The sequence below is a fragment of the Medicago truncatula genome, chromosome 4, assembly GCF_003473485.1.
Source record: "Medicago truncatula cultivar Jemalong A17 chromosome 4, MtrunA17r5.0-ANR, whole genome shotgun sequence".
Classification (NCBI taxonomy): Eukaryota; Viridiplantae; Streptophyta; class Magnoliopsida; order Fabales; family Fabaceae; genus Medicago; species Medicago truncatula.
Window position 1 is genome coordinate 3,184,259 of NC_053045.1, and position 24,265 is coordinate 3,208,523.

The 24,265-nt window shown below is 32.6% G+C and overlaps 1 protein-coding gene across 1 annotated transcript; it reads right to left on the reverse strand.

The window, feature by feature from the left end:
* Positions 1-717: 717 nt before the first annotated feature.
* Positions 718-16,367, reverse strand: LOC25491380 (N-terminal acetyltransferase A complex auxiliary subunit NAA15). The gene is made up of 26 exons (XM_013599280.3): positions 16,202-16,367; positions 15,161-15,239; positions 14,525-14,607; positions 14,285-14,434; positions 12,576-12,691; positions 11,709-11,814; positions 10,574-10,645; positions 10,373-10,488; positions 9,664-9,796; positions 7,833-7,910; positions 7,699-7,752; positions 7,472-7,542; positions 7,125-7,179; positions 6,958-7,053; positions 5,963-6,091; positions 5,766-5,848; positions 5,448-5,678; positions 4,898-5,030; positions 4,703-4,810; positions 3,782-3,913; positions 3,566-3,622; positions 3,094-3,191; positions 2,940-2,998; positions 2,737-2,848; positions 1,816-1,916; positions 718-1,514 (listed from the first exon to the last, which is right to left on the reverse strand). Exons 1-26 carry the CDS (start codon positions 16,250-16,252, stop codon positions 1,315-1,317), a joined length of 2,703 nt encoding a protein of 900 aa, XP_013454734.1. The 5' UTR covers positions 16,253-16,367; the 3' UTR covers positions 718-1,314.
* Between the last annotated feature and the right edge of the window lie 7,898 nt (positions 16,368-24,265).

The window sequence follows — 24,265 nt, forward strand, 5'->3', positions numbered from 1 at the left end:
AAATTTATCTAAGAGATAGAAAGAACAAGAGAGAACTTGACTAAAAAATGTTTCGAGCAAAAGGAGGGGGAACAGAAATTGATCTGAGAAGTTGCGCAATACATGGGTACTTTGAAAAGAGACATGAACACTCCTTAATATAATGTTGAAAAATAATATGCCTAAACTAAGCAATGTGAAACTTCTATTAAGAAAAATATAGTCACTAGAATGAATTTCGATAATATAGGATTCATGGTGCTAAATCTTAGGCTAAATATTTCGATTTTGTAAACTGTATAGCCTTGATTATTTTTATACTCTGATAATCTTGTTGCAGTAGAAAATTGTTGAAACGAGTATACGCTTAATTAGTTAAATATGAGATTAAGAAATTTAATCAATAATCGAATCAAATCTTAAGAAATTGGTTGTAGATCTGGATAGAAAAGTCACCGAACGTGTATTGGTTATCTTTAATTGATCGAAATTCCTTTGTGCTATCATATCATATATATCACCCATAAAATCCAAACACCCTATAATTGATTGAATTCAAACACGTAATTATCTATTATTGGTGATTGTTATTCTATTAATGATACAAATTATGACTATATATTCCCAGGACGCGGGTCCTTATCAATCCTTACAAGTTTATAGCTATATAAAAGCACTACAAAACATTGTGGTGTCAAATGTTATATGCATTTTACCTTAAAATATAAACAGACAGCATTTTCAAAACAGACCAAACAAGGAGTTTAAACTTCATTCATCAAAACAGAACCAAATTAGTTCATTCCGTTCTGCACAGACATTAAAACACCATCTATAATACAACAGAGTACTAAACTAAATCCTTTTTGTAACTAAAGCTGTCATTCCAGCATCTCGTAGCAAAATTTCAACATAATTTAATGCTTATACATGATAAAATAGGAAAGATACAACATGCTCTCCCTGATTTATGTTGGTTGGATGCAAAACCAGAAGCCTAAAAATTGTGTAGCCTCTCCCAGCAACTAAAATGATAACCTCAGACAATAGAGCAAATCCATGGAGCCCCTCTACCACCTCCCAGGAAAAAGGGTGAGCAAATAAAAGAGAACCAATTATAAAACATTATTTGAAGTAAAATTATACACATTTGCAAACTGAATAGATTTCACATATGGGAGGTAGAACGTGTAGAATTTGCCATAGCAGGAACCAAAACTGTGAGACATGATGCAAACAGCATCATGGTCATTTCTGGGAGCGTAAATTGCAGTTTGGTTTACCAAGCACCCAAACCAAGTCGTTTGCACATATCTGTTAGCTTCATGATTGTATTTATGAGATGGTGAGATTTTCGAATGCTCTCCCATTCGATGTGGTAGAACCCACATTTTGATTATCAACTGAATGGTTAGGACCATCATTTTCTGAGTTCTTTCGTAACTGACTAAAGGCCGAGTTGGGAGAGGCAGAGCTGTGCCTTCCCTCAAAGTAAGTTGAATAAGGGAAGTACTCTGCACAACGCACTTTCCACCCTGCAAAAATAGAGAACATAATAAAGATAAAGTATCAGAAATTTAAGTACCAAAATTTCCTTATTTGTAAAAAACCTTCAAAAAATTATAAATTTGAGTGCAACTCAGCCCCATCCGCAAATAGTGCCAAAGTTACAAACAATTTATTTTATCTTTATCCACTTTTCCCTGAAAAAATATAATTGTGTTTACTTCAGAGCAACCACAACATTTTTAATGTCCCACAAACAGAAAATTTTGGCACAGGAAAAGGACCATCTATGGCAAACATCAAGTAACTAAAAGTCGCAGATATACTTACTCAATGCCGCATCTTGGTCAACAAGTACTGTTCCAAGAAGCTTGTGAACTGCAATACAGTCTTCAAGTTTCCATTCCCCGATTGGTCCAATTGCTCCATTTCTAGACGAAGAATTTAAGGAACCATTTAATGTCTGTTACTCAGATTCAAAAGCAAAAAATGAAACTAAAAGGAAAACAAGGAGCTTAAGCTTGGGAAGCACTTGCTGTCATACAAACATAAACCCTTACAAGACAAAGTTCAAAAATTTATGGGATATATATAATTACACATAGATAGGCACCAATACACACGCCCCTCCCCTTGAACCTTGCTATTTTATTATATGGCGTCATGGAGGATTTTTTTTTTTTTAAAATAATTTGTCAGTAGTATGTTATGCATTATTTGATTTTATCTCCATCCGCGAACACAGGAGGATGATTATTTCAACCCCCCGCCCCCCCTCCTCCTCTTTTCCTTTGGTCAACAAGTGACCTAAGACAGTTAGACCAAAAATAAATCTTCCAAGACAACTAACCTAAGGCAATTCCCACAAAACTGGCTTGTAAGTCGAGAACTGTCCAAGCCTCAAATATTATCTAGGCCACATCTCTAGTCAATATGTGAGACTTCTCAGAATTAGAACTTAGGGTCTAACTGAACACCACAAAATTAGCTTGCAAGGTGAGGATTACACAAGCCTTATAAATCGGCCAGAATCATATCTTTATTCTTAATCAATGTGGGATATTCGACACTCTCCATGCTATAAATGAGGTTAGCTGGTAAGCCACCACTCCAGTGGAATGAGATGATGAATTATTTTCTCAAGTCACAGTTAGTCAAGCAATGTCAGATGTATATAGTGCTTTCTCAATCCAAAACTTCATTGACATGAGAAGTTTATTGAGTATGTGGCAAGATGTTGTAAAACATTACCTTGGCACAGTATTATTTACTGAATCTTCAATCAATTTGACAGCCTCAGACTTTCTATTAGAATCCAAAATGTACAAGATTTCCGCAAAAGCTGCTCTATGCATCAAAGAATCTGCAAACAACAGAGAAACAATATAAATTTTCCCTAAAGAAACTTGAAATGTATGTGATACTACGTAGCTGATAATGTTTACTAGGATAACCTTTATGATTGTCATGGAAAGCATTGTTTGCTTCGAAAAGAGATTTCTCATGCAGCTGACTGCAAGAAAGGAACAAACATATAAAGTAAAAATTAAATCATAATCCAAAATGAATGAAAGGAAGACATAAGTAAAAAATTGAGGCATCAAGAACCTAATAGTTGAGCGCTCGGCTTCTAAGACACTCCATATCAGTTTCTCGCTTTCAGTTACAGGAGTGCTCATGGAACCCAATTGATGGAAAAATTTAATCTGCAACATATGGACAAACAAATTTGAGCAGAAAGTGAATTTGTACTTGTGTATGTGTGTGATGGAGGAAAGAAGAAATCACAGGAATAAAGAAAACAAATTGTATCCTATGCATGAGAATATAGAAATTGAATAACAGACCAGGAAAAGTCTGCAAATGCAAAATTATTTTTCTCAGATTGCCTAATCTACCACATGTGTTTCAAATAATTGCGATATTTAAACAATTTTGAAGTGTAACAAATTAACAAAGATGACTGCTATGCAAAGATGGAATAAATCTGAATAATTATAGCTTTGTTGTGAAAAATATCATCAAAATAACTCTCCCAATCAAATGGAACTAATTTGCTCTTTCAGAAGAGATACCATACCAAGCAACGATGAGAATCAGGGTGGTCAGCATCCAACCTCAGTAACTGCTTTACAGCCTACAACTCCAAAGATACAGAAGAAAACACATTAGATTGGCATCATATTCTAAAATGGTAAAGAAGAAAGGGTAAGAATAAATAATTCAAATAGTCAAAATAAGCTGTTCATTAAACAAAAATGATGCCTAATAAAATAAGTTACTGGCCTCTACGTACCTGAAAGGCAAGCAAAATTTTCCGTTTCCTTGTATATAATTCAAAAGAGAGCAAATGTGTTTCCAATGAATCGGGTGAATTCTTCTGCAGCAACTTCAAGTATTTAACAGCTTCGGACAATGGATCTTCAACCTAAGCATGGAAAAACACACAAGAGACAGATATATATCAGTACTAACAATTATAATGACTACAGTAAAACACATTCTAACATTAAAATTAGTCTTTTATAAACCTGACTTTTATATCTATTATGCAGAGTCTTTTATAAACCTGACTTTTATATCCATTATGCAGAGTCCAACAAGTTTGATAAATATGTCAAGCATTGGTATTTTTTAGTACACCATTTTAACTTCCAAATTCAATATAATACTTATTGAAAGAAAGAAAAGTACTATTTGCAGAGAAACTAAGAATGTCGTGATTCATATTTACATTGTTGAACTTGTAGGATTCAATCTTAAGGTTTGGAGGGAGGGAAAATAAAAAACTAAGAAAAATCAAATTAGAATGACAAAATGCGAATAATATGTTGAATGTTGCTGCAGAATACAAAGCACGAACTCACTTATGCCAATTGCCTAATACTAGACTCCAAATCGTCATTAACTAAGGAAACAAAGAAGGAAACTAATCCTAAGGGATAATGATAATATAAAGTATCCTAATGTACTGTACAATTTAGATTAGATATTAAGATCTTTTTCATATATTCCAAACTGAATTCAAACCCTCTATAATATCAAACCATCTACAGTTGCAAAAAGCCAATATGCAAGGGGACAACTGCAATAGTGGTCACTTATGGTTAACTATCTTCTGCAAGAATCCTAGGAGAAATTTTTTAATTTTCTGCATAAAAAAGCAAAACACAACTTTATTGGAATACCAATGGTCATTAAAGACATCAAAATTTACCTGTAATAACTTCTCCCCATGTGGATCAGGATCAACAGGCTTTACAGGTCGTTTCCCAGACTTCGATACCACGCTAGAATTTAACTCTTCGTTCTTTTCTTCTGCCTCCTGAAAACAAGATAGAACAAAAGGATGAGCAACGTTAAAGGATTTACTGCATTAAGTTACTTGAAGCTGTGGGCATGACTACAATACTTTCTTAGCTCTTGCTTCTGCCTTTCTTTGCTTTTGTCGCAATTTCTTTTTCTGAGAAGGAAGCAAATTTGACATGTGCTCATCTTCCTCTGTTGTAGACTTTGGGGGAAAATCATGCAACTTAATATAACACCTGCAGCTCAAAACAACACAATCATCATATCATAAATACAGAATCAGAAGTAAATTGTCTTAACTATTATATTATTATGTGTATGCAGAATAGTCATAGCAATCCTTAAGGAGTGTTGTTTAGGTCATAAACTATAAACCCACGCCAAACTTGAAGCATTTTTCAGAGAACACTAAACCTCACAAGAACTGTGAAGCACAGAAAGTTAGAAACATCACAAAAGAAAGATCTAACAATCACAAATTTACTTTCCATGTGCACATTGCTTCTCGTGTGTATTTGTGACAGGATCTCAATTCTCATGCATGTACAGAAGCCATTTAACCACAAGGCATTGCCAACAGTAACACTACCAAACATAACAACCCATGTATTAAAACAGCGTACGAACAAAAAAGACATGGACATGATATTCACCTGATGGCTCCTGCTGCTGCTTTATGAAAATAGGGATGTGAGTGCAATTGGTCTTGAAATTTAAGCATGTCAACATAAGAACGCAAAGTCATTTTCCTTAAGCAGTATGAATGAAAATCAAATTGGTCCTCAGTAATATCAGCATAATGCTTCTCCACTCCTAAAAATTTCTTGAGAGCCCGCCCAAGATTGCCCTGGCGGAAAAAGCTTTCACCTGAGGCCAGCTCATACCTTGCAAGTACAGATATTACAACATACATTAAGAAAATAAGCCACAAACTGAATGTGAAGAACATTAAAACATCGCGGTATACTAACCACATGCATTGCATATCATGAAGGTTGTTATGTTGATCCCCCTCTTTTGTGAACAATACAGCAATTTTTTCTGCCAAATCCACCTTGATAGCAAAGGAAATATAAATACATCAATCAGAAAAGTGAAACAAGACAATCGCTCAAATGAATATGCCTATTAGCTGATATATAAATATAATGCAATTAAAAACAAAAACCTGATCAGCCTGCAGCATGCGCTTAACACATTCACTATTAACATAACGGTCAGCAAGATCCATAAGCCTTGCTTCATCTGCAAATGCAGCAGCAGCATTCAAATCACCAGCATGCTTCAGTAACCGACTCTGTTATACAAAGACAATCAAAATTCTTTCAATGTTGTTATTAACTGTTGAGAAAAGCACCAGGAATTCCAATCTCAGTTTCAATTCATTTTATCCATTTATACTCTTCACACACAAGAGACTTGGTCATCTGACTTGCTTTGAGTTTCAACAATATTGTGCTTGCACTCGAGCATAGCAAAGTTTCATTTTAAGATTGAAGTGCTTCCTTATGTCGTTCATATTTAAAAGTTATTGGAGTCTGTCGATCGGGCCACCCACCGTTTATATACACGCACCAAGCTCAATAGTGCTGGGCATGAGGGGGGTGAATTGGGAAAAACCCAAGTCCCACATTGGATAGATAGGACTCTTGATGAGAGTTTATAAAGAGGATGCACTCCTCACCTTAAAAGTCGGTTTTGTAAGGATGAGTCGCCCAATTTCAACAAAAGTTAATATTCAAAAACAAAGCTTTACTAAGCAGAATTACCTTATGTTTTTCTATTAACATAAAATTGATAAATTATATGGCATTTAAGCATTCTGAAATGAGTTAAGCAACATGATAGAAAGTAGAAACTACAAGGCAACAATGCAAAATTAATCAAAAAAAGGCTTTTGAGCGCAAAGGCATCACACAGAATAACGGCAATAACTTATGTGACAATGCTGACCAAATGTCTAAAACTCACGCTGAGCAGTGGTTTACATTCTGCACAAATTGTGTCACAGAAATTCTAAAAGTTAATCAGTCAAACGATAGTTAAGAGTCATTTAATCTGTAACGGTATTCGCTTAACTACAATAGTATGAAGCTTTATAATATAACAGAAAAACGACAGAAAAAATAACAAGCAGAATGGTGCTCATAACTCTGAACAGACCTTGAAAGAATATAGATCAATAACAGTAGGTGTGTGTTCTATAGCCTCTTCGATTTTAGAAAGAGAAGTCTCATATTGGCCACGTCTGTCATAATGCTGCACCAATACAAATTTATTAGTGAAAGGAAGCTTGAAATGAATCTAAATATCAAACTATAGCCACGAACCTGAGCCAGGAAAAATAAAGTCCACAAAAGAGTTGAAGAGGACTCTTTCTCCGTACTGTATAAAAGAGAGACAATGGTTATTTATATAATACAAAAGTAGCAACTAGAACGTTCATTGTCATTCATTTGACATTGGAATACAATTACGATCATTGTTTCTCTTGGGTGCTCTGCTCAAGGTTATTCCATGGAAATTCTACAAAAATAGTGGACATGTATGCTTCCTTTGCAGGTTTCTTCCCTTTATTCAAGAGTTAACCAAGAGAGATCCAAGATGGTCTTTGCATCATATGAACATTTTACTTATTTCACATGTTACCAAAAAAAAAACCTAACAAGTATTTTACCTCCCAGGATATTGGCTTGACGTCTTAATTGACTGTTCTAACTCAAGAATGAGTTGTTCCAAAATATCTGCCTAGACAAAGTTTAAATAAAATAAAGAAAATTAACTTAGAAACCGCGGAATCAGTAGTTTGTGCCATCATATCATAATACATACATAATGGCCGAAAAAGTCAACCGTGAAATCCCAAACAATTTAAATAGTAGAAATGCAAGTGATAAAACTGACCTTCCCAGAATGAGTGTACAAAGAAGAAAGATCCGAAAACAGAGATGGGACTCCCTAGAAACAACAGAGAAATTCCAATTAATTTTGAAACAACTAAAAAAGGCACATAAAATATGAAAAGGAACTTTGTATACCTTAGTTAAGAGAGGCCTAATATAATTTTCTGCTGCTTCTCGAAATTTGTCACCTTGTAAAAAATCCAGGGGTATTCTCTGGCAAACAAAAAGATCCACTAAAGAATGAATTTAGTCCAAAACAATTGTGAACTCCAATAGTACCACTTAACTTAGGAAATAGATCAATAGAACACCAAACATTTGCCCGTTCTATATAAGATTCTAGAAGAAGCACAGTGCAAATACATCCAATAGTACCACTTAACTTAGGAAATACATCAGTAGAACACCAAACATTTGCCCGTTCTATATAAGATTCTAGAAGAAGCACAGTGCAAATACATTGATCTATGAAGATGTCAGCAAAAATAGGATACTTCTTTAGGAGCTACGTATAGAGTATACTATTTTAAAACAGTGGATCAGTATCTTACCACAGGCGAATTTTATTTTTTTCAAATATTTTATTTACAGACCTCTCTCTCTTTCTCTTATCCTCCTGCTCTCTCAGCTTCTGTCCCCCTTTTCCCTCCAACCCACAGCCACATCTTCGAGGAAGCCCCTCTCCCAGCCACACGTACTGCCACCCTCTTGGATCCTGCCAGTGTCCCTACGCCGCCACATCTTCTCTTGAGTATTCTTCCAGTGTTTTGCAAGTAGTATATATCATATAATCGGCCATCTTTAGTTAGGTCGGAAGGGGGTGGTCATGTGGAAATGTAATTTTTAGAGGATTTAAATACTGTCATAAAATACCTTGTTTGGATATTTGGTACGAGAGTTTCAAAAATTCTGAAGTTTTAATTACTAAAATTGAAGTATTCAAAATACCAGTGTTGTTAAATGGCCGCAGTGGCTTGGCAGATTTTTTTGACAACTGACATAGCCGGCTTGTGATGGGATGCCATGGCAGCACCATAGGCTGCAATGTAGTGTTTAACACTGCAAAACACCCACACAATAGTCTTGTGAAATCCTCCTCTAATTCTCGGTTTGAGTTGCATATCCCTACTCTCCTGTTCAGATAAATTGCATTTCTCTCCTAAGATTTCATATCTCCCCAGTCTCTCAAATTTTCCTTGCACTCCCCACAAAATGGCACCTCTCTTACAATATATATCTCTCACTTTCACCTTAAACATTATCTCCTAAACAAAAGGTGATATGGCACGGTCTGAGTAGGAATTATGGCTAAACATGCAGGAACGAAATGTAGATCGACCTGCAGACTTAGGCATGTGTTTGGGAGCTGTTTCCTAGCACCGAAACTGGATTTTACCCATTCAAACGTGGTTTGAGTGCCATCAAACAACTGCCTAAAAATAAGCCTATACATTCTATAACGGACGTTCACATTGAGATTCATGTGTGATGAGGACCAGGACCAATTTCAACTCACAGTAGTTAGCAACTTCTAGTTATTCAATAGCATACGTGAAAATCCAAACAAATGATTCTGCAGATGAAAGTAATTAAATTTTTGTAATTCAATATCCCTGTATTTTAAATTTCCTAAGTTGTTTGAATTCTCCATCCAAACCGAAAGTTAAGACATTATGACCGCACTCTTTAGGCTTATTTATGGATATTCGATTCAAGTTTTGGCGACATTTAACATAAAGCATGAAACAATGAAATCCCTGCCTCCAAAAACACTATCAGCAACACATTAATAGTTATATTTATATATATTAGAAAACTATTTCCACAGAAAAAATAAGTACTTAAAATGTCTTACATGGATTATACAGCAAAATATTAAGATGATTGATAAACTTTTAAGTAAAGGTGTTAAACAAAAAAGTATAAATGACTAGCAATAACAAATTAACAACAATGAATGTGTTACCTTTACTGCAGAAGACCACTTATATTGCTGCCCAAGTGTTTCATACAACAAAACTAACTGATCTATTTGATCAGCAGAGTACTTCCCATCTTCTAAATACAATCCAACACACTTTTGGAGACCTTCATAGTAACTGATTGTTAACATGAAACAAGAACTAATGTTTAGCTTCTACAAGTATAGTAAATAAAAATAAGCACATCATTGACAATTCAAATACAAAATAAAAAGTTTATCAAATCAATGAGAGCCAAAAAAAGGCAACTGTAGCAAAATTATCCCTTCACCAATTTAACAAAGGCAGCTGCTAAAATATAAATAAACTAATTTCTCTGAAAAAGTAGACAAGATGAGATCTCTCCTAATCTATCTTTAAGACCCACCCTTCCACTTGTAAAACATCGGGTAAACAAGGAATACACACATCACAGATACTAAATAAAGTTCTCAGTTCGAAAAGAAAGATGTATAAACAAAATATTTAGTCACCTTTTTCAAATTTAACCGTCTAAATTGGTCAGCCTTGACCTCTTGAAAACTTAAAAATTGTAGTCATAGTCATATTGGACACTAAAGTATAGACAATTCAAACACCATTCAAGCGTAAAAAAACAATCAAGAAAATCAGGGGGGAAATACAAAGGAAAAACATCTAAAAAGACTAATCAATTGAGACAATATGACCTAAAATGCAAGTGGTATTTATTACCTATAATTATCGGGGTTCATGGAAAGTAATGTCCTGTATAACGTTTCTGCTTCTTCTAAATGACCAAGCTTCACTAGAAGTGAAACCTCTTGTTCTTTAAAAGCAAGTTTATCAACCTAAAAAGACATAATCACAAACAACTTATTGTATAATGGATAATATGTAAAATTATCAAATTGCCCAAGTAAATAGCACACATACAATTTTTGTTTCTTTTTGGCGCAACTCTCCAAGAGCTCTCTCAAGAAATCCACATTGCTCTAACAAAGAGATCTGTGCAATAATATTTGGCACAAAAAAAGTTATAAATAAAAATATATAAAATAATATCAGCATTCAAACCGTACAAAATTTCATACTCAAATATCTACAAGTAGAACTGAAAGCAAAAACAAGATTCACATTCAACAAATGCAATTTAACTTTAGTCATATGTTTTATCGTTATCTTTTATTCAAGAATCAGTATCTCGAATACAAGGTTAGACTGCCTACATGGGTGCGAACCTCCTCTAGACCCCACCATGATGGGAGCTGTAAAGCACTGCAGTGCCCTTTCCATTTTTATAATCAATTTTTTTTTACCAATATTCAACCATATCACTTGGTTTGATAGAAATATTTTTGTTGACGTTGTGGGTTTAGACAAAAGGAGAAGAATAAGAATAAATATAATTATAGTGTTATATGTTTAATACTAGGGTTAATTAAGTTTAGTCCCTATAAATATTCACAGTTTTGTTTTTAGTCCCTACAAAATAAAATCACACTTTTTAGTCCTTATAAAATTTTCCATCAACATTTTTAGTCCCTATAAAATTTTCCATCAACATTTTTAGTCCCTATAAAATTTTTCCATAAGCATTTTTAGTCCCTAAAATGCTTAAGGAAAATGTCACAAGGACTAAAAAGTGTGATTTTATTTTTTAGGGACTAAAAACAAAACTGTAAATATTTATAGGGACTAAAAACTTAATTAACCCTTAATACTAATTTGATGCAAAAAAAAACTAAACACTAATCCTTGCAAATAGGGGATACAAGACTCCTAATCCTAATCCTAAATACCTAAGAAATATAGAAACTAATCCTAAAAGATAATCTAAGATACTCTAAGATTACAAATTGATCTTATGAGATAAACTAAGATAATTTAAAGATATTGTAACATATTATCTAATATCCAACAATGGTCAACATTTCTAAATAGATCAGCAGGGAAACTGGATCACCAAATTTCGAGTCCAGATTTTACATTATCAGACACCAAATATGTGAATAAGCATTAAGCATTCAATTCAGTAAGAAACAGATGCAACATTCTGTCGAAGTATAACCTTATATAAAATCATTTCCCCATGCTCCAACCGTTCATTATCTGGAGGATGATCATTTTCTAAAGTCCCTTCATATGCTTCCAAAATTTCCACAGCCTTGGATGCACTGTTACACATTCAAAAGATCTTTATTGCATTTCAATAACTAATTGTAATAAATATAAAAACTAGACTAACGAAATGACCCACATAAACTTCGGTAAATAAAAGAAATCAAGGAGTCTGCACAGGCAAATATATACCATTTCGCTATTTGGTTCCAATAAAATTATTCTCTTAAAAACTCCTCAAATTATTCTCTGATCACTATGTTCTAATACCAGATTAAAAAAACTAAATGCACAAAAATCACAGTAAATAGAGACTAATGAGAATACCATAATTATCATTTGTGAAAATGAAAGCTTTATATTTGTGTATTAAGTTATAGCCAAGTTGAGAGCTCAATGCCGTATCTACGTTAAGATATAAATATAAAAGATAGCATCTATCAACTAGCTAATAGATCACATAGCACTTCTCGTATTCTTTCAAGATCAGGATGATCTTGATATGTCCCTCCCTTTACCATCTACCTAGCTGACCTCCTATGTTAACTTAAAATAAGGATACTCTAGCAAATTACTATACAACTGCCACTTACATTTTTCATTAAAAGGAAAAAAATGGACGGGAAAAATAAGTACAACAGAGGCAAACTTTATATATATTGAGTCAAGGACACCAAAAATTCAGAAAAGAAAAAAAAAATGGGGGAAGATTATTCCAGGACCACCATGCTACGACAAATTTGTATAGAGGCGGTTTAAGCTGTCAACAATGGGGGGGGGGGGGGGGGGGGGGGATCAACATAAATACATATCATACTTGGAGTTTAAATGATGAGCAACAGAAAAGCCAATCCAGTTCATGCGATGGTTTGGCTTAAGAGTCAAAAGTTGTTGTCTAGTCTCAACAAAGCCAGATAAATCTCTCATTTGAGCCTGTCAGTCAAGAGTAGAAAGAACTATCACATAAGTAAGACCAAATTACATTATAAAAAAGAATCATGATTTATACTCGTGCATATTTATTTCATAAGTGATGGATACATAGTACAAAAGAACAAACAACAGAGCGTTTATTTGCTCCACAGTTAATGGTGAGCTGTATGAAAATTAGCAACACAAATCTTATTATAATGTAGGATATTCCTAGGAAAAGCTCTCAAATTTTTGCATTATTGAAGAGTTGGACATTTGTTGTAGCCTGCTTGAGATAATTGACAGCACTCACCCCTTTTGAAGACTATAATGACATCAAACTCTTCTCTTTTGGTACAAAGGAAAGAAGCATAAATTGACACATGACAGGTTCTAGATCCAATAAGCTTTAACATTAATTAATGTTTTGTGCAAGAATATACATGTGTTTGCAACTCAATTTGCTAATGAGAGTAAACTATATTCCATAGGCCTAATGTAGGTTTTACTTGTAATGTTTGAGATGTTTTCCACCTATCTCCTTCCTTGAATATATGAATACATACTCCTATCGATCCAAATGTAATTCTCATGCCAATCTATGTTTCTAGGATTGTGTTAGACCCAACCAGAGTTCCAAGATGTCTTATTAGTGCAATCAAGCAAACCTTGCACATTTCATGTAATCCAGTCTTTCATTATCAAATTAAAACATAGAGATTGATTGCCAGTTTATTTGCAAGAATGCTCACTCTATAAAAATCATTACAATTAAGTGAATTCTACTATTTGCTAGTAGATATTTTTACTCACTCAATCTGAGGTCCTACTATTGACAACCTAGCCCGAATTTATCTCCCTCCTTGTATATGATGTATAAACTATGGTTGATTGTATTTAAATATAAAAAATAGGCATTGGCTTTTTTACAAGTAATAACTAGTAACAAAATCTAGATTATTCAATGCCTCAAATTAAGAGATGACACTCTTGTATTTGTGTATTTAAATTGAGAGGTTGATGGTTGTCTCTCAAGCATCAAGTTTACAATATTCTTGTCATTAAATTATTTCAGTAGAGCTCACTCTTCAATATAACAGGTTTATGAAACTAAGTCACTCACCTATAACTATCTTTGTGCAACTTCAGTTCTAGCAGATAATCAAGATTCAAATGACCACATGAGAATCGTGTGTGAACTGTGATCTCTAAACATCAAACCTTGAAAACTACATTATTATTTTACATTTTCTCATTCGTCTATGGGTAGCTCACATTGTTAATCAGATTTATTTGTTCAAAACCTTTAGACATATGTCCATAGAAACTGCTACCTCTAACCTATCTCTTAGTCACTTTTTGTTCAGTAATACGTTTTGTATGACTTGCGACCAAAACCTAGTCTACTTAAGAGATAAGCCAAAGACAAAATGAAGATGTATCCACAAATAAAACAAACTCTTGGCAGTATGATTTCTGACTCAAGTACATGCCAACATAAAAGACTGATGTGAAGTTAAATCCATTGCACTGTGTGTGTTATGTTCAAATACTTTCTGAGTTCATAACCACTATAAAAAAGCAAGTAAATATGGAATGTGTTTAGGATGGTACCTGTAAGAGTGATAAGTCACGCAGAATTTCAATATTTTCAGGATCTATTCTCAGTGCATTTCGGTAGCACTTGATTGCCTCCCTGTATTCTCTGTCTGACCGATAAAGGAGACCAAAAACATGCCAGCAAACATGACTTTTAAGGTCATTCTGTACCAGAACAATATTAAAGCCGGATCACTTGACAAACAATGGTTGAAAGATTCATAAATCAAGTAAAATAAAAGACAACACACGGACCTTCAATCCTTGACGAACAAGTTCATATGCTTCAGACTTACGATCCATGCAATTTAATGTTAAACCCTTCATTGATAAAGTTTCTACACAAACAGACAAATAAATAAATATTAAAATACATATACATGACCAATAGAGTCAAATATGCTGCACCTGAAAGCGGAGAGATAGAATAGGGGAGGTTGCATGTAAAAAGGATGGCATTTCTTGCATGATTCAAACAATTTGGGAAGGAAGCATTAAACATTTTCTATTCCCAGTTCGTATTTTCATTGTTTCTAGTTTTCGATGTTTTGTATAGGAAACAATGAAAGCCTTCTTTTTTTGTTTTCTCATACTGTTTCATATGCAAAACTTCAAAAATAAGAAATAATTAATATATAAGAAACAATGAAAAACTCTGTTTTGTTTTTACTGATTCTAATATAAGACAAGACAAGACAAGGAGTTATTTCAATAAAGCTCAAATGAAGTGTCATTTATGTAAAGAACAAGAACAAAAGTTAAAACAAAGAGACAATTTAGTATAGAAAAGCATGAAAAGAAAATAGAAAAAAAATTGCAAACTAAACAGACCTTAATGTCTACTGACCCTATAGAAAAGCATAAAAAGGAATAGACCAAAAAAATGTATACCTCCATGATCTGGAAATTTTTTCAAAATAGCATCAGCCGCCTTGAGGCCCTTTTTATATTGCTTTGTTTCATATGATTTCTGCAGGCAATAAGAACAAGGACAAATGACATCATCATACAATTAACCCATCACCCCAAAAATCAAATATCATTTCACAAACATAAATATCCTAAAGATAAGTTAATCAAATTCGAATTGCATAAACTTTTGAGCGTTAAGCAGACATTTTAACATACACAAAACTAAATTTCAAAAGAAACCACTGCAACAAATCAGCCACTGCCTTAGGGAGAGAACAAATGCCAAACAATTTTCATCTTTTAAGTTTTAATCCCATACAGCAATAACTATTCCCAGAATTTATTTTTAGTACTCACAGCCGCACAAAGCCGGCAAGTTATTAGGTCAGCTAGAAGTCCACACACATTGGCAAAACCTATGAAGCACGGACACTCCTCGGATTAGGCGTGTCTCAGAGTCGGACATGTGTCGTGTATAATTACACTGAATTGTGTGATTTTCTCAAATTAGTGGTGTTCAATGAGAATCCATCATTCTAACATGTCATCCAACTTTTGTAACTTAATCTTAAAATAACTGCTATCATGTGGTGAAATAAAAGGCTCTGGTTGGATGACGGTGTAAAACTAATTTACACAGACAGTGTATTCCCCTTATTCTCAACTAAAATTCTAAAGTGCCAAATTATTTCCGATACCTTTTAACTCAAATGCTAAGGCATCAAATAAGCTCAATTTATAACAGATTCTGATATCAGTTCAAACTCCCAATAACAAAAAATCGAAACCACTAAAAACCTAACACTCAATCCAATAACTTAAATTATGAATTCCGGAATAGTTAAAACAAGTAAATTGAAGCTATAATCCTAAACTAAAGTGTAATTAAGATTAGGTTAGATTGTTAGTTTAGCAAGAATAGCGTGAGAATCTAGGGTTTAAAGAAGTGGAATTGAGTGTGAATAAAGTTGGATCGAGTAACAATAAGCAGAGAGAGAGAGAGAGAGAGAGAGAGCTTACAACAATAAGCTTGAATAGATTGGCCTCTTTAGGAGGCAGTGAAGCACCCATTGTTGTTGTTGTTGCAGAGAGAGAGTGAGAGAAGAAGAAGAAGGGTTTATGGAACCCTACAAAGAAGAAAGAGATGCAATGCGAGCGCGGCGTAGGTACTTAAGGTAAGCTTCTTACTTCAAACCTCCAAATTACTAAATATATACTCTACTAAAAATTACTAAAATTATATACTAGGAAACAACTTAATCACCAAAATAAGATATTTGCCCAATGTCCTTTAAAATATTCATTTATTTTCGAAATTATTGATTTTTTATACCCTTTTTCTAAAATATGTTTTTTAATCGCCTATTTAAAATGTTAACAAATTTTTTGGTCCCCCTTCTCTCACGATGATGTGGCATGTTCATTAACGATATGTAGCTTATGTGACATTGTTTATATGGTTTATCATTTAACACCTCATTTTCATGTCATTTTAATTATAAATTATAGGCTTAATTGCACTTTTGGACCCCTAACTTTCCAAAAGTTGCGGTTACAGACCCTTAACTAAAATAAATACAAAACAAACCCTTATGTTTCCATTTTGTGGCAGTTTTGAACCCCCAGTGGATTGTTGACCTGGTCGTTGCTGACGTGGCAGCATCCCATTAGTGAGGTGCCATGTGTATTTTTTTATATTTTTTACTTTTTAAAATTCATCCTGTTATTTTAAATTGGACAAAATAAAAAAAAATAAAAAGGAAAATAGAAAGTAGAGTCACGTGCTGTTAGTTGGAAAGAAATTAGGGTTTAAAAACCCCCAATTTCCCAAATCTGCAAATCGATTAAAAACACCTTCTTCTCCAATCGCCGTCCTTGTTCATCCTTCACATTCGATTTCCTCCTCAAAATCCTCCTTCTTCTCAAATCGTTGTCCTTTCTTTCTTCTCAATTCGATTTCGAAATCGTTCTGTTTCTTTTGTTCTGTCCTTGTTTCTCCAATCACTTAGTTTTTGCTGAAAACAAAAAATAGTTGAATATTCATCTTCATCGGTTAGTGGGTCAACATTGAATCACAGAACCAAGTTGGTTTGTTATTGTGGTGTTGATTCACCATTGGTGACTTCTTGGACTGATGAGAATCCAGGGAGGAGGTTTCACGGCTGTGGCACCTCACTATTTTCCTTTTTATTTTTTCACGGCTGTGGCACCAAGTTGGTTTCCTTTTTCACGGTTGTTTCTATTTTCCTTTTTATTTATTTTTTTAATGTTGTCCAATTTAAAAATAACAGGATGAATTTTAAAAAGTAAAAAAAAAAAAAAAAAAAAACACGTGGCACCTCACTAATGGGATGTGAGTGCCACGTCAGCAACGACCAGGTCAACAATCCACTAGGGGTTCAAAACTGCCACAAAATGGAAACATAAGGGTTTGTTTTGTATTTATTTTAGTTAAGGGTCTGTAACCGCAACTTTTGGAAAGTTATGGGTCCAAAAGTGCAATTAAGCCTAAATTATATTACAATTATCATGGAAGCTCCATGTCATTAATGAGCATGCAAGCTTCCTTAAAAAAAATGAGCATGCAAGCTCCATGTCATTAATGAGCATGTCACATCATCTTGAGGGGGAGGGGAACAAAAAAATTGTTGATTTTTTAAATAGAGGGATCAAAAAACATGTTTTAGAAAGAAAAATAAATAAAGGTATCAAAAGTTAACAATTTTGAGAATCAATGGATCGAAATTGCATTTAAGCCTGAAATAAATTAATTGTTTTTGTATGTTAACAATCTGATTCTCATAGAAAGAAAATTTGTTAATCCGGAGTTCGACGATAAGGTAAGTTAAATATGACAAAGAATCATTGCATATATAAATCAAAACTATGTTCTCCCAAAATGATTTAATTGGTTTTAAAATAAACAAAATAATCATGCAATAAGTGATGATAATTGAGGAATTGCAGTTTTAAAGTCGTGTCCTATTAACAAATTTTAAGTGTTTTATTTGAGTTTTACACGATTATTAAGGAAAATGTTTTGCTAACAAGTGTCTTGGACACTTTTTAACAATTCCAAATTAAAAATTATTCATTAAGAAAGTTAGTATGTTTTGATTTCTAATGCATTGATTATACATATTTTCATAAAAATTTATCATTTAAGACCCTTAAAAAGTGTTTGGGACATTGGTTAGCATTTTCCTTAGAGAAATGATTAATAGTAGAATGTGTATCATTTATCAAATGGTAGTGTTAACTTGTGCCCGAATCTAAAAATGAAATTAAATCATAAATTATTTCTTGAAAAGATAAGATTTTAAATTTCTAAAATATTGAATGCACAATTTCCAACAAAATGTTTCTATCTTTGGTTTCTTAATTATAGTTAGTGTAATACTCCATCCGGTCCTTTTTATTAGAAAAAAAGTGAGAATTTTTTTTGTCCTTTTTATAAGAAGATTGACCAAGTTTCAAGTATGTTTGAAGCTAAATTTCATTTGTGCCCTTATTTATTATGAGAGAGAAAATTAAAAGTAAATAAGTTAGTAGAATAAAGAAGAATTAATTTAGAGGTATTCATGAATTTTTCTAAATGTAGAAGTGTATTAAATGAAGATGACTATTTTCAATGTATTTCCTTGATCTTGATGTTTTATGTCTTTTGTTTATTGTATAAAGGACCGGAGGGAGTAGTTATAGATTATTGAAATGCAATAAATAAGGGTATATCAGTGAAAAAGAATAATAAATGATGTATTAGTATTATATAAGGGACAAATAATTAGAGAAAAAAAAAATTAGTAAAAAGGACACCTAACTTGAGAATGATGGAGTATGTACAGATAGTGTAAAATATTTTACATATCAATTAATTATATATGTGTGTGTATATGTGTTAACCTAACACCGGACCAGAAAGAAAAAAAAAACCTAACAAAGTAATATGGTGATTTGATTCTAATTCGAGTTCTGTCTTCCCCAAACTTTGGTTTGTGGAAAGATCAAAATTGGTTGTACAGGGATTTTCTTTGAAAGTTGTGTGTTGAATAATTTAGCAAGTGTATTAAATTGTCGTCAACTAATAAAATTTATAAGTTTGTCTCGAGAGTAATTGTTTCAATTTTAATTTGACAAATCAATTATACTTAGGATGTGTAAATTGAAGGGATGAACGGGGCATAAAATTGGTTTGAAAAAACCAATAGAAAGAGTTATTAGGTCATTCTCGGTTGACTTCTCTTTTGTTACTTGAATAATTGGGTCAATTACCACAATTATATGCTTAGAATTATGATGGCTTAAAAAAATAGTTATGACCTATTTTTTGGCTCATATTTCTCCTCTCTGATCACAACACCCTAATTTCTTAGGTAAGTTCGTGATCATCGAAGATTTAATCGTGCGTTAAGACTTAATATAATAAATGCGGTAATAAATTATTTATAAAGTTATTGTTGTTTTTGACAATTAATATTAAGTGAAGGCCCAAAATATATGGTCATAATGTAACCAAAAAAAAAAATGGTCATAATCATTTAAGGCCTAAATCAGTTTATAGATTCCTAAACATTCTGTCTTAATTGAATAAAGACTTAAATATGTACAATGTCCCTGTAGGTTTGTGTGTGTTTTATTTTCGTCTCTGTATCTTTTTTTGTTCTAAAACAATCCCTGTAAATTACAAATGTTTTGATTTTCGTCCCTCCCGTTAGCATCTGTTACAAAAATGCTGATGCGGCTAACGGCGGCTGACGTGGCAAAACAGACTTATGTGTCATTCTAGACAAGATTACAGGGACCAAAACCAAAACCGAAAAATTACAGAGGGACGAAATTTGAAATTAAAAACTCTTTTGTTTCTATCTTCTTCCTCTCCCTCTCTGTGTCTTCTTCTTTCTCTCTCTTGCCATATTCTTCTTCTTCTATGCCCTTGAAATCCCATGCCTTGTAACTTCTGTGGCATTGTAAACTTATGCTAAATTCAACTCCCATTGGTATTCAAATATCAATGTACTCACTATTATAAATTTTCGAGCAAACTTATATAAATATCTTGTTAAGCTTAACATCTGATTCAAAATATGGTCTGAAGACAATAATCGGTTTTTCAAAAGATGTTGTCATATTACTAGATTCAAAAACTGATATATCATTCTTTATATTGCTCAAATACAAATGCGAGCACATACTCTCAGTGAGATACCGAAATCATAAAGACTTTCTCTGCTTATGAAGAAATATGTACACTATGATTCAAAAATGATACTATATTAAGTTTTCGTCAAAACATAACATAATTGAATAAGAGAAGTTTTCATACTTCCTAATACCATTGTATAATGTCAAAACAGTATTCAAATATCTTCACAAATGTAATTCCACGGTTCAAATGTCATAACCAAAAAGAAATTAGCACTTAGCTTTCAATTGGAACTTGGATTTCAAAATGGAAAGCAATGCATCATTCTTCACATCACACATTGAAAAAAGGAAACTAAAACTGAGAGAGGAAGAATATGGCTGAAGTTACAGGGCATGGGATTTCAGGTGCACGTGACTATTTAGATTGGTTTATTTAAATCATCTACTGACATGACTTTTGTGAGACTGTTTGGGTGAACTTTTTGAAAACATCTTATGACATTTTTCATAAGCTTTTTTCAACTTAATTTTGTAATTTTCCAAGATAACTTATGAAAACAGCTTGTAGCATGTACCAAAACAAGTTAACTTTATTTGATTATTTGTTATAAAAATAACTTATGTAAGCTTATATATGAGTGTTTATCATGACAAGTGTATGTGTTGTAAGTTGTAAATAAGTTGTTTATCAAGCAAGCCCCTAATCTAAAAGAACTGGACACTCATAATAAAGTTAAACATCAACTATGAGTTTAAAATTAATAATACATGAATAGATCACGATGCATGTGTTGGAATCTTGTTGCCAAGTGATATGATGTGGTCGCTGCTCTAGGACCGCGATATTCAGAACTCTGATGACAAACCTAAAGGTAATGATTCTGACATAAACGAGAGTGAGGATTCTGACAGCAGCGAGAGTGAGGATTCCGACAGCGAGAGTGATGATTCTGACGGTGAGAGCGAGGTAGATGACACTGATGCCAACACAAATACTGAAATCGACATTTTATAAACCAATGGTTCAGACAATTCTTGTGTCAACACAAGCCCTAGAAATTATGAACCAATGGTTCATATTTATTACTCATTGCTAGTCCAAGGTAGCATAAAACAATGATCTTTATAACTACTTATGTTTAATCTAAATTAAAATAAGGAAGCAAAATAGCATGCATTAATAAATTGAAAATCAAGTACTGAACCCCACCTCTTGTAGAATCAACCCCACCTCATCACTTCTTTTGACCCAAAATTTATTAGCTTGATTTGGGTTATGGCCCAAATCGATATCATTCCCCCCTTAGGCCTAAGTTTTGCATTGTTCTTCTCTAAAAACCTCCCAACTTCCTTATTCACCTACGTGATGGTGAATTTGAAATTCCTCACAGGGCCGACCAAATGTATTTTTAGGCCTAAAAGAAAATTTAAATATAGGTATTTTAAGTGCGTTTAGAGAGAATAAAATAAAATTAAGAAAAAAATTCATAAGTTCCCTCAATGAAAAGTAATTATCTATGATATGCTTCAGACACTAATTAAATATGAGTATTTTGTCAGCTAGAAATCAAACTTTGGTTTGTCACATTGTGAGAGTATATAATCTTTTGTTATAATCAACTTCTTTAATGCGTGACCTTTCTAATATATATACATATGTGTGCGCGCGCGCGTGCGTGTTGAAAATAAATATTTAATATAGACAATATTTACCAATTTTTAAAGATCTTAAAATAACTAAATAATATTAAACTGATACCAATTTGCTTGTGTCTGGGTAATTTGGAAGGAACGTAATAATCGTATTTTCAAAAATACGGGTTCTACTCCTTTGGTCCTTTTTGAGAAAGTAAAGCTTCTCTCTTTTTTTTGGTTGAAAGTCAAACAAACATCCTTTTGTTATTGTTATCATGATTGGTGGAGACCTCCGCTACCTTGATGGGTGCCAACTAATTTTTGTCTGTTTTGCTGTGGTTTTGTTGGCTTTTTGTGTCTGTAAACTTTGATCGGTGGTGTTCTTTGCACTCCTTATATATATAGCATTTTGATTTGTGCAAAAAAAAAAGTATTAAACCGAGACAAATATAAATTAATTTTTAACTTTTACAAACTTGGATTACACATTACTTGTCTTAATATATTTAGAGCAATCGACATCAAATTAGATTGATAGGAATCTAAAGGCAAAAAGAATTAAAAGTTCAAATAACCAATAAAATAGCTAGCATTGAAATTGAACTTGTAACATGAACTATGAGTAAACATACTTAAAAAATTTGACGTACAAAAATATGAGGCCTAAAATACTCGGGGCCTAAAACCCTTGCTTTAGTGGCAGCCCCTTAGGCCGGCCCTATACCTCACCTTTCCTTGTTTTAAAATCACAATTGATTTTTTTATAAAAAAAATAAAACACAATTGATTATAATCTAAAATAACTATTATAATTTTTTTTAAGATAAGATGAGTACCCACAATTTTTCATGTGGTTTGTAAGCATATAAACATGCACATGTAATTGACTCTGTACTACAAGCAAGAGCGTTGAAAAGATAAAACTCTCTTCAGTATCCTATAGAAGCTTCTGAATTAGTTTTGGTCCAGTCATCCCTGTGCAATTAGATTATGAGAATTAATTAGTTTTCTTCATGACGTACGTATAATTATTATTTTTTCCTTATATAGTTTAGACGATACATGCATTGACTTTATTATAATGTATAGAAATGAGTTTTTTGAATGAACTACAAGGGCTTAGCCCCAGAAAAAAATAAGACAACTTCATGCTTTTTTTTTTTGGTCAAGACAACTTCATACTTTTTGTTGAATATGGAAAAGTACTCAATTTTTTCTATCAAGTTTGTTTAATACTAAAATAATTGGACCGTCTTTCATAAAAGGAAAAAAAAAAAAAACCTTTTTTGACTAAAAAAGGAAAAAAAAATACCTGGACCGCAACTCAAATTGGTTTACATTTTTTTATTATTATATGCTTAAAATATGTTTACATTTTTTTTTTGAAGGATTAAAATATGTTTAGATGTATGATTCAAATTATTATCACAATAATTTGCTCGTATGATTCAAATAATTTGCTCGTATGTTTATAAAATTTATTTAATAAATGTTTTTTTAATAGTAAAATTTTTAGATTAGTCGATACACTTCTATGTATGATCATGAAAAATCAACAATTTCTGCTGTGATTTAAAATAGAATTTATTGATTGAATTACTAAAACTTCATAGAGTGGTGTCAATTGTCAAATACTAATTCCTTCAAAAAAAATTGTCAAATACTAATCTTGAGTTTGACTAATACGGAACCCACAAGAAGTTCAAAGACGGACGATTACAACAGTAAAAGAATAAACTTGATAATAATAAAAATAATGAAAAAAAATGTTGTACATGTCCCTCAAAAAAATGTAACATATTTTGTTTTTTTGAAGGGAAAAAAAATGTAGTATATGTTTCTTTAAAGTTTATTAAAAATAATAAAGGTTATTTAGACCTTTTTAAAAGTTTCCTCAAATTGAAATTTCTATTGTTCAAAAGTCCTATCTCAACTGATAAAAATACATAATTTGTTAAGTAAGAAGTTGGGATTGTAGTTCAAATCCCGACCTTTTGATTTGTGTGTGTATTTTAACTATTATTTATCATTTCATCTATCTAAAAAAATTAATTCATATTAAGTGCACCCTTATTCAAGATTTATTATTTCGTCTATCTAAAAAAATTAATTTCATATTAAGTGCACCCTTATTCAAGTACTAAATTAAAGTGACATTACAAATTAAGATTTGTTTTGGCTGAAGTGAAAGACAGTTAAACTAAAATTGTGGTTTATAATAAGGTATAAGTGGTTACCAACACAACAAGGTTTGAGTTTAGGGAATGAATCAAACTCTTATAAGATGGTGAATTATATTTCGAA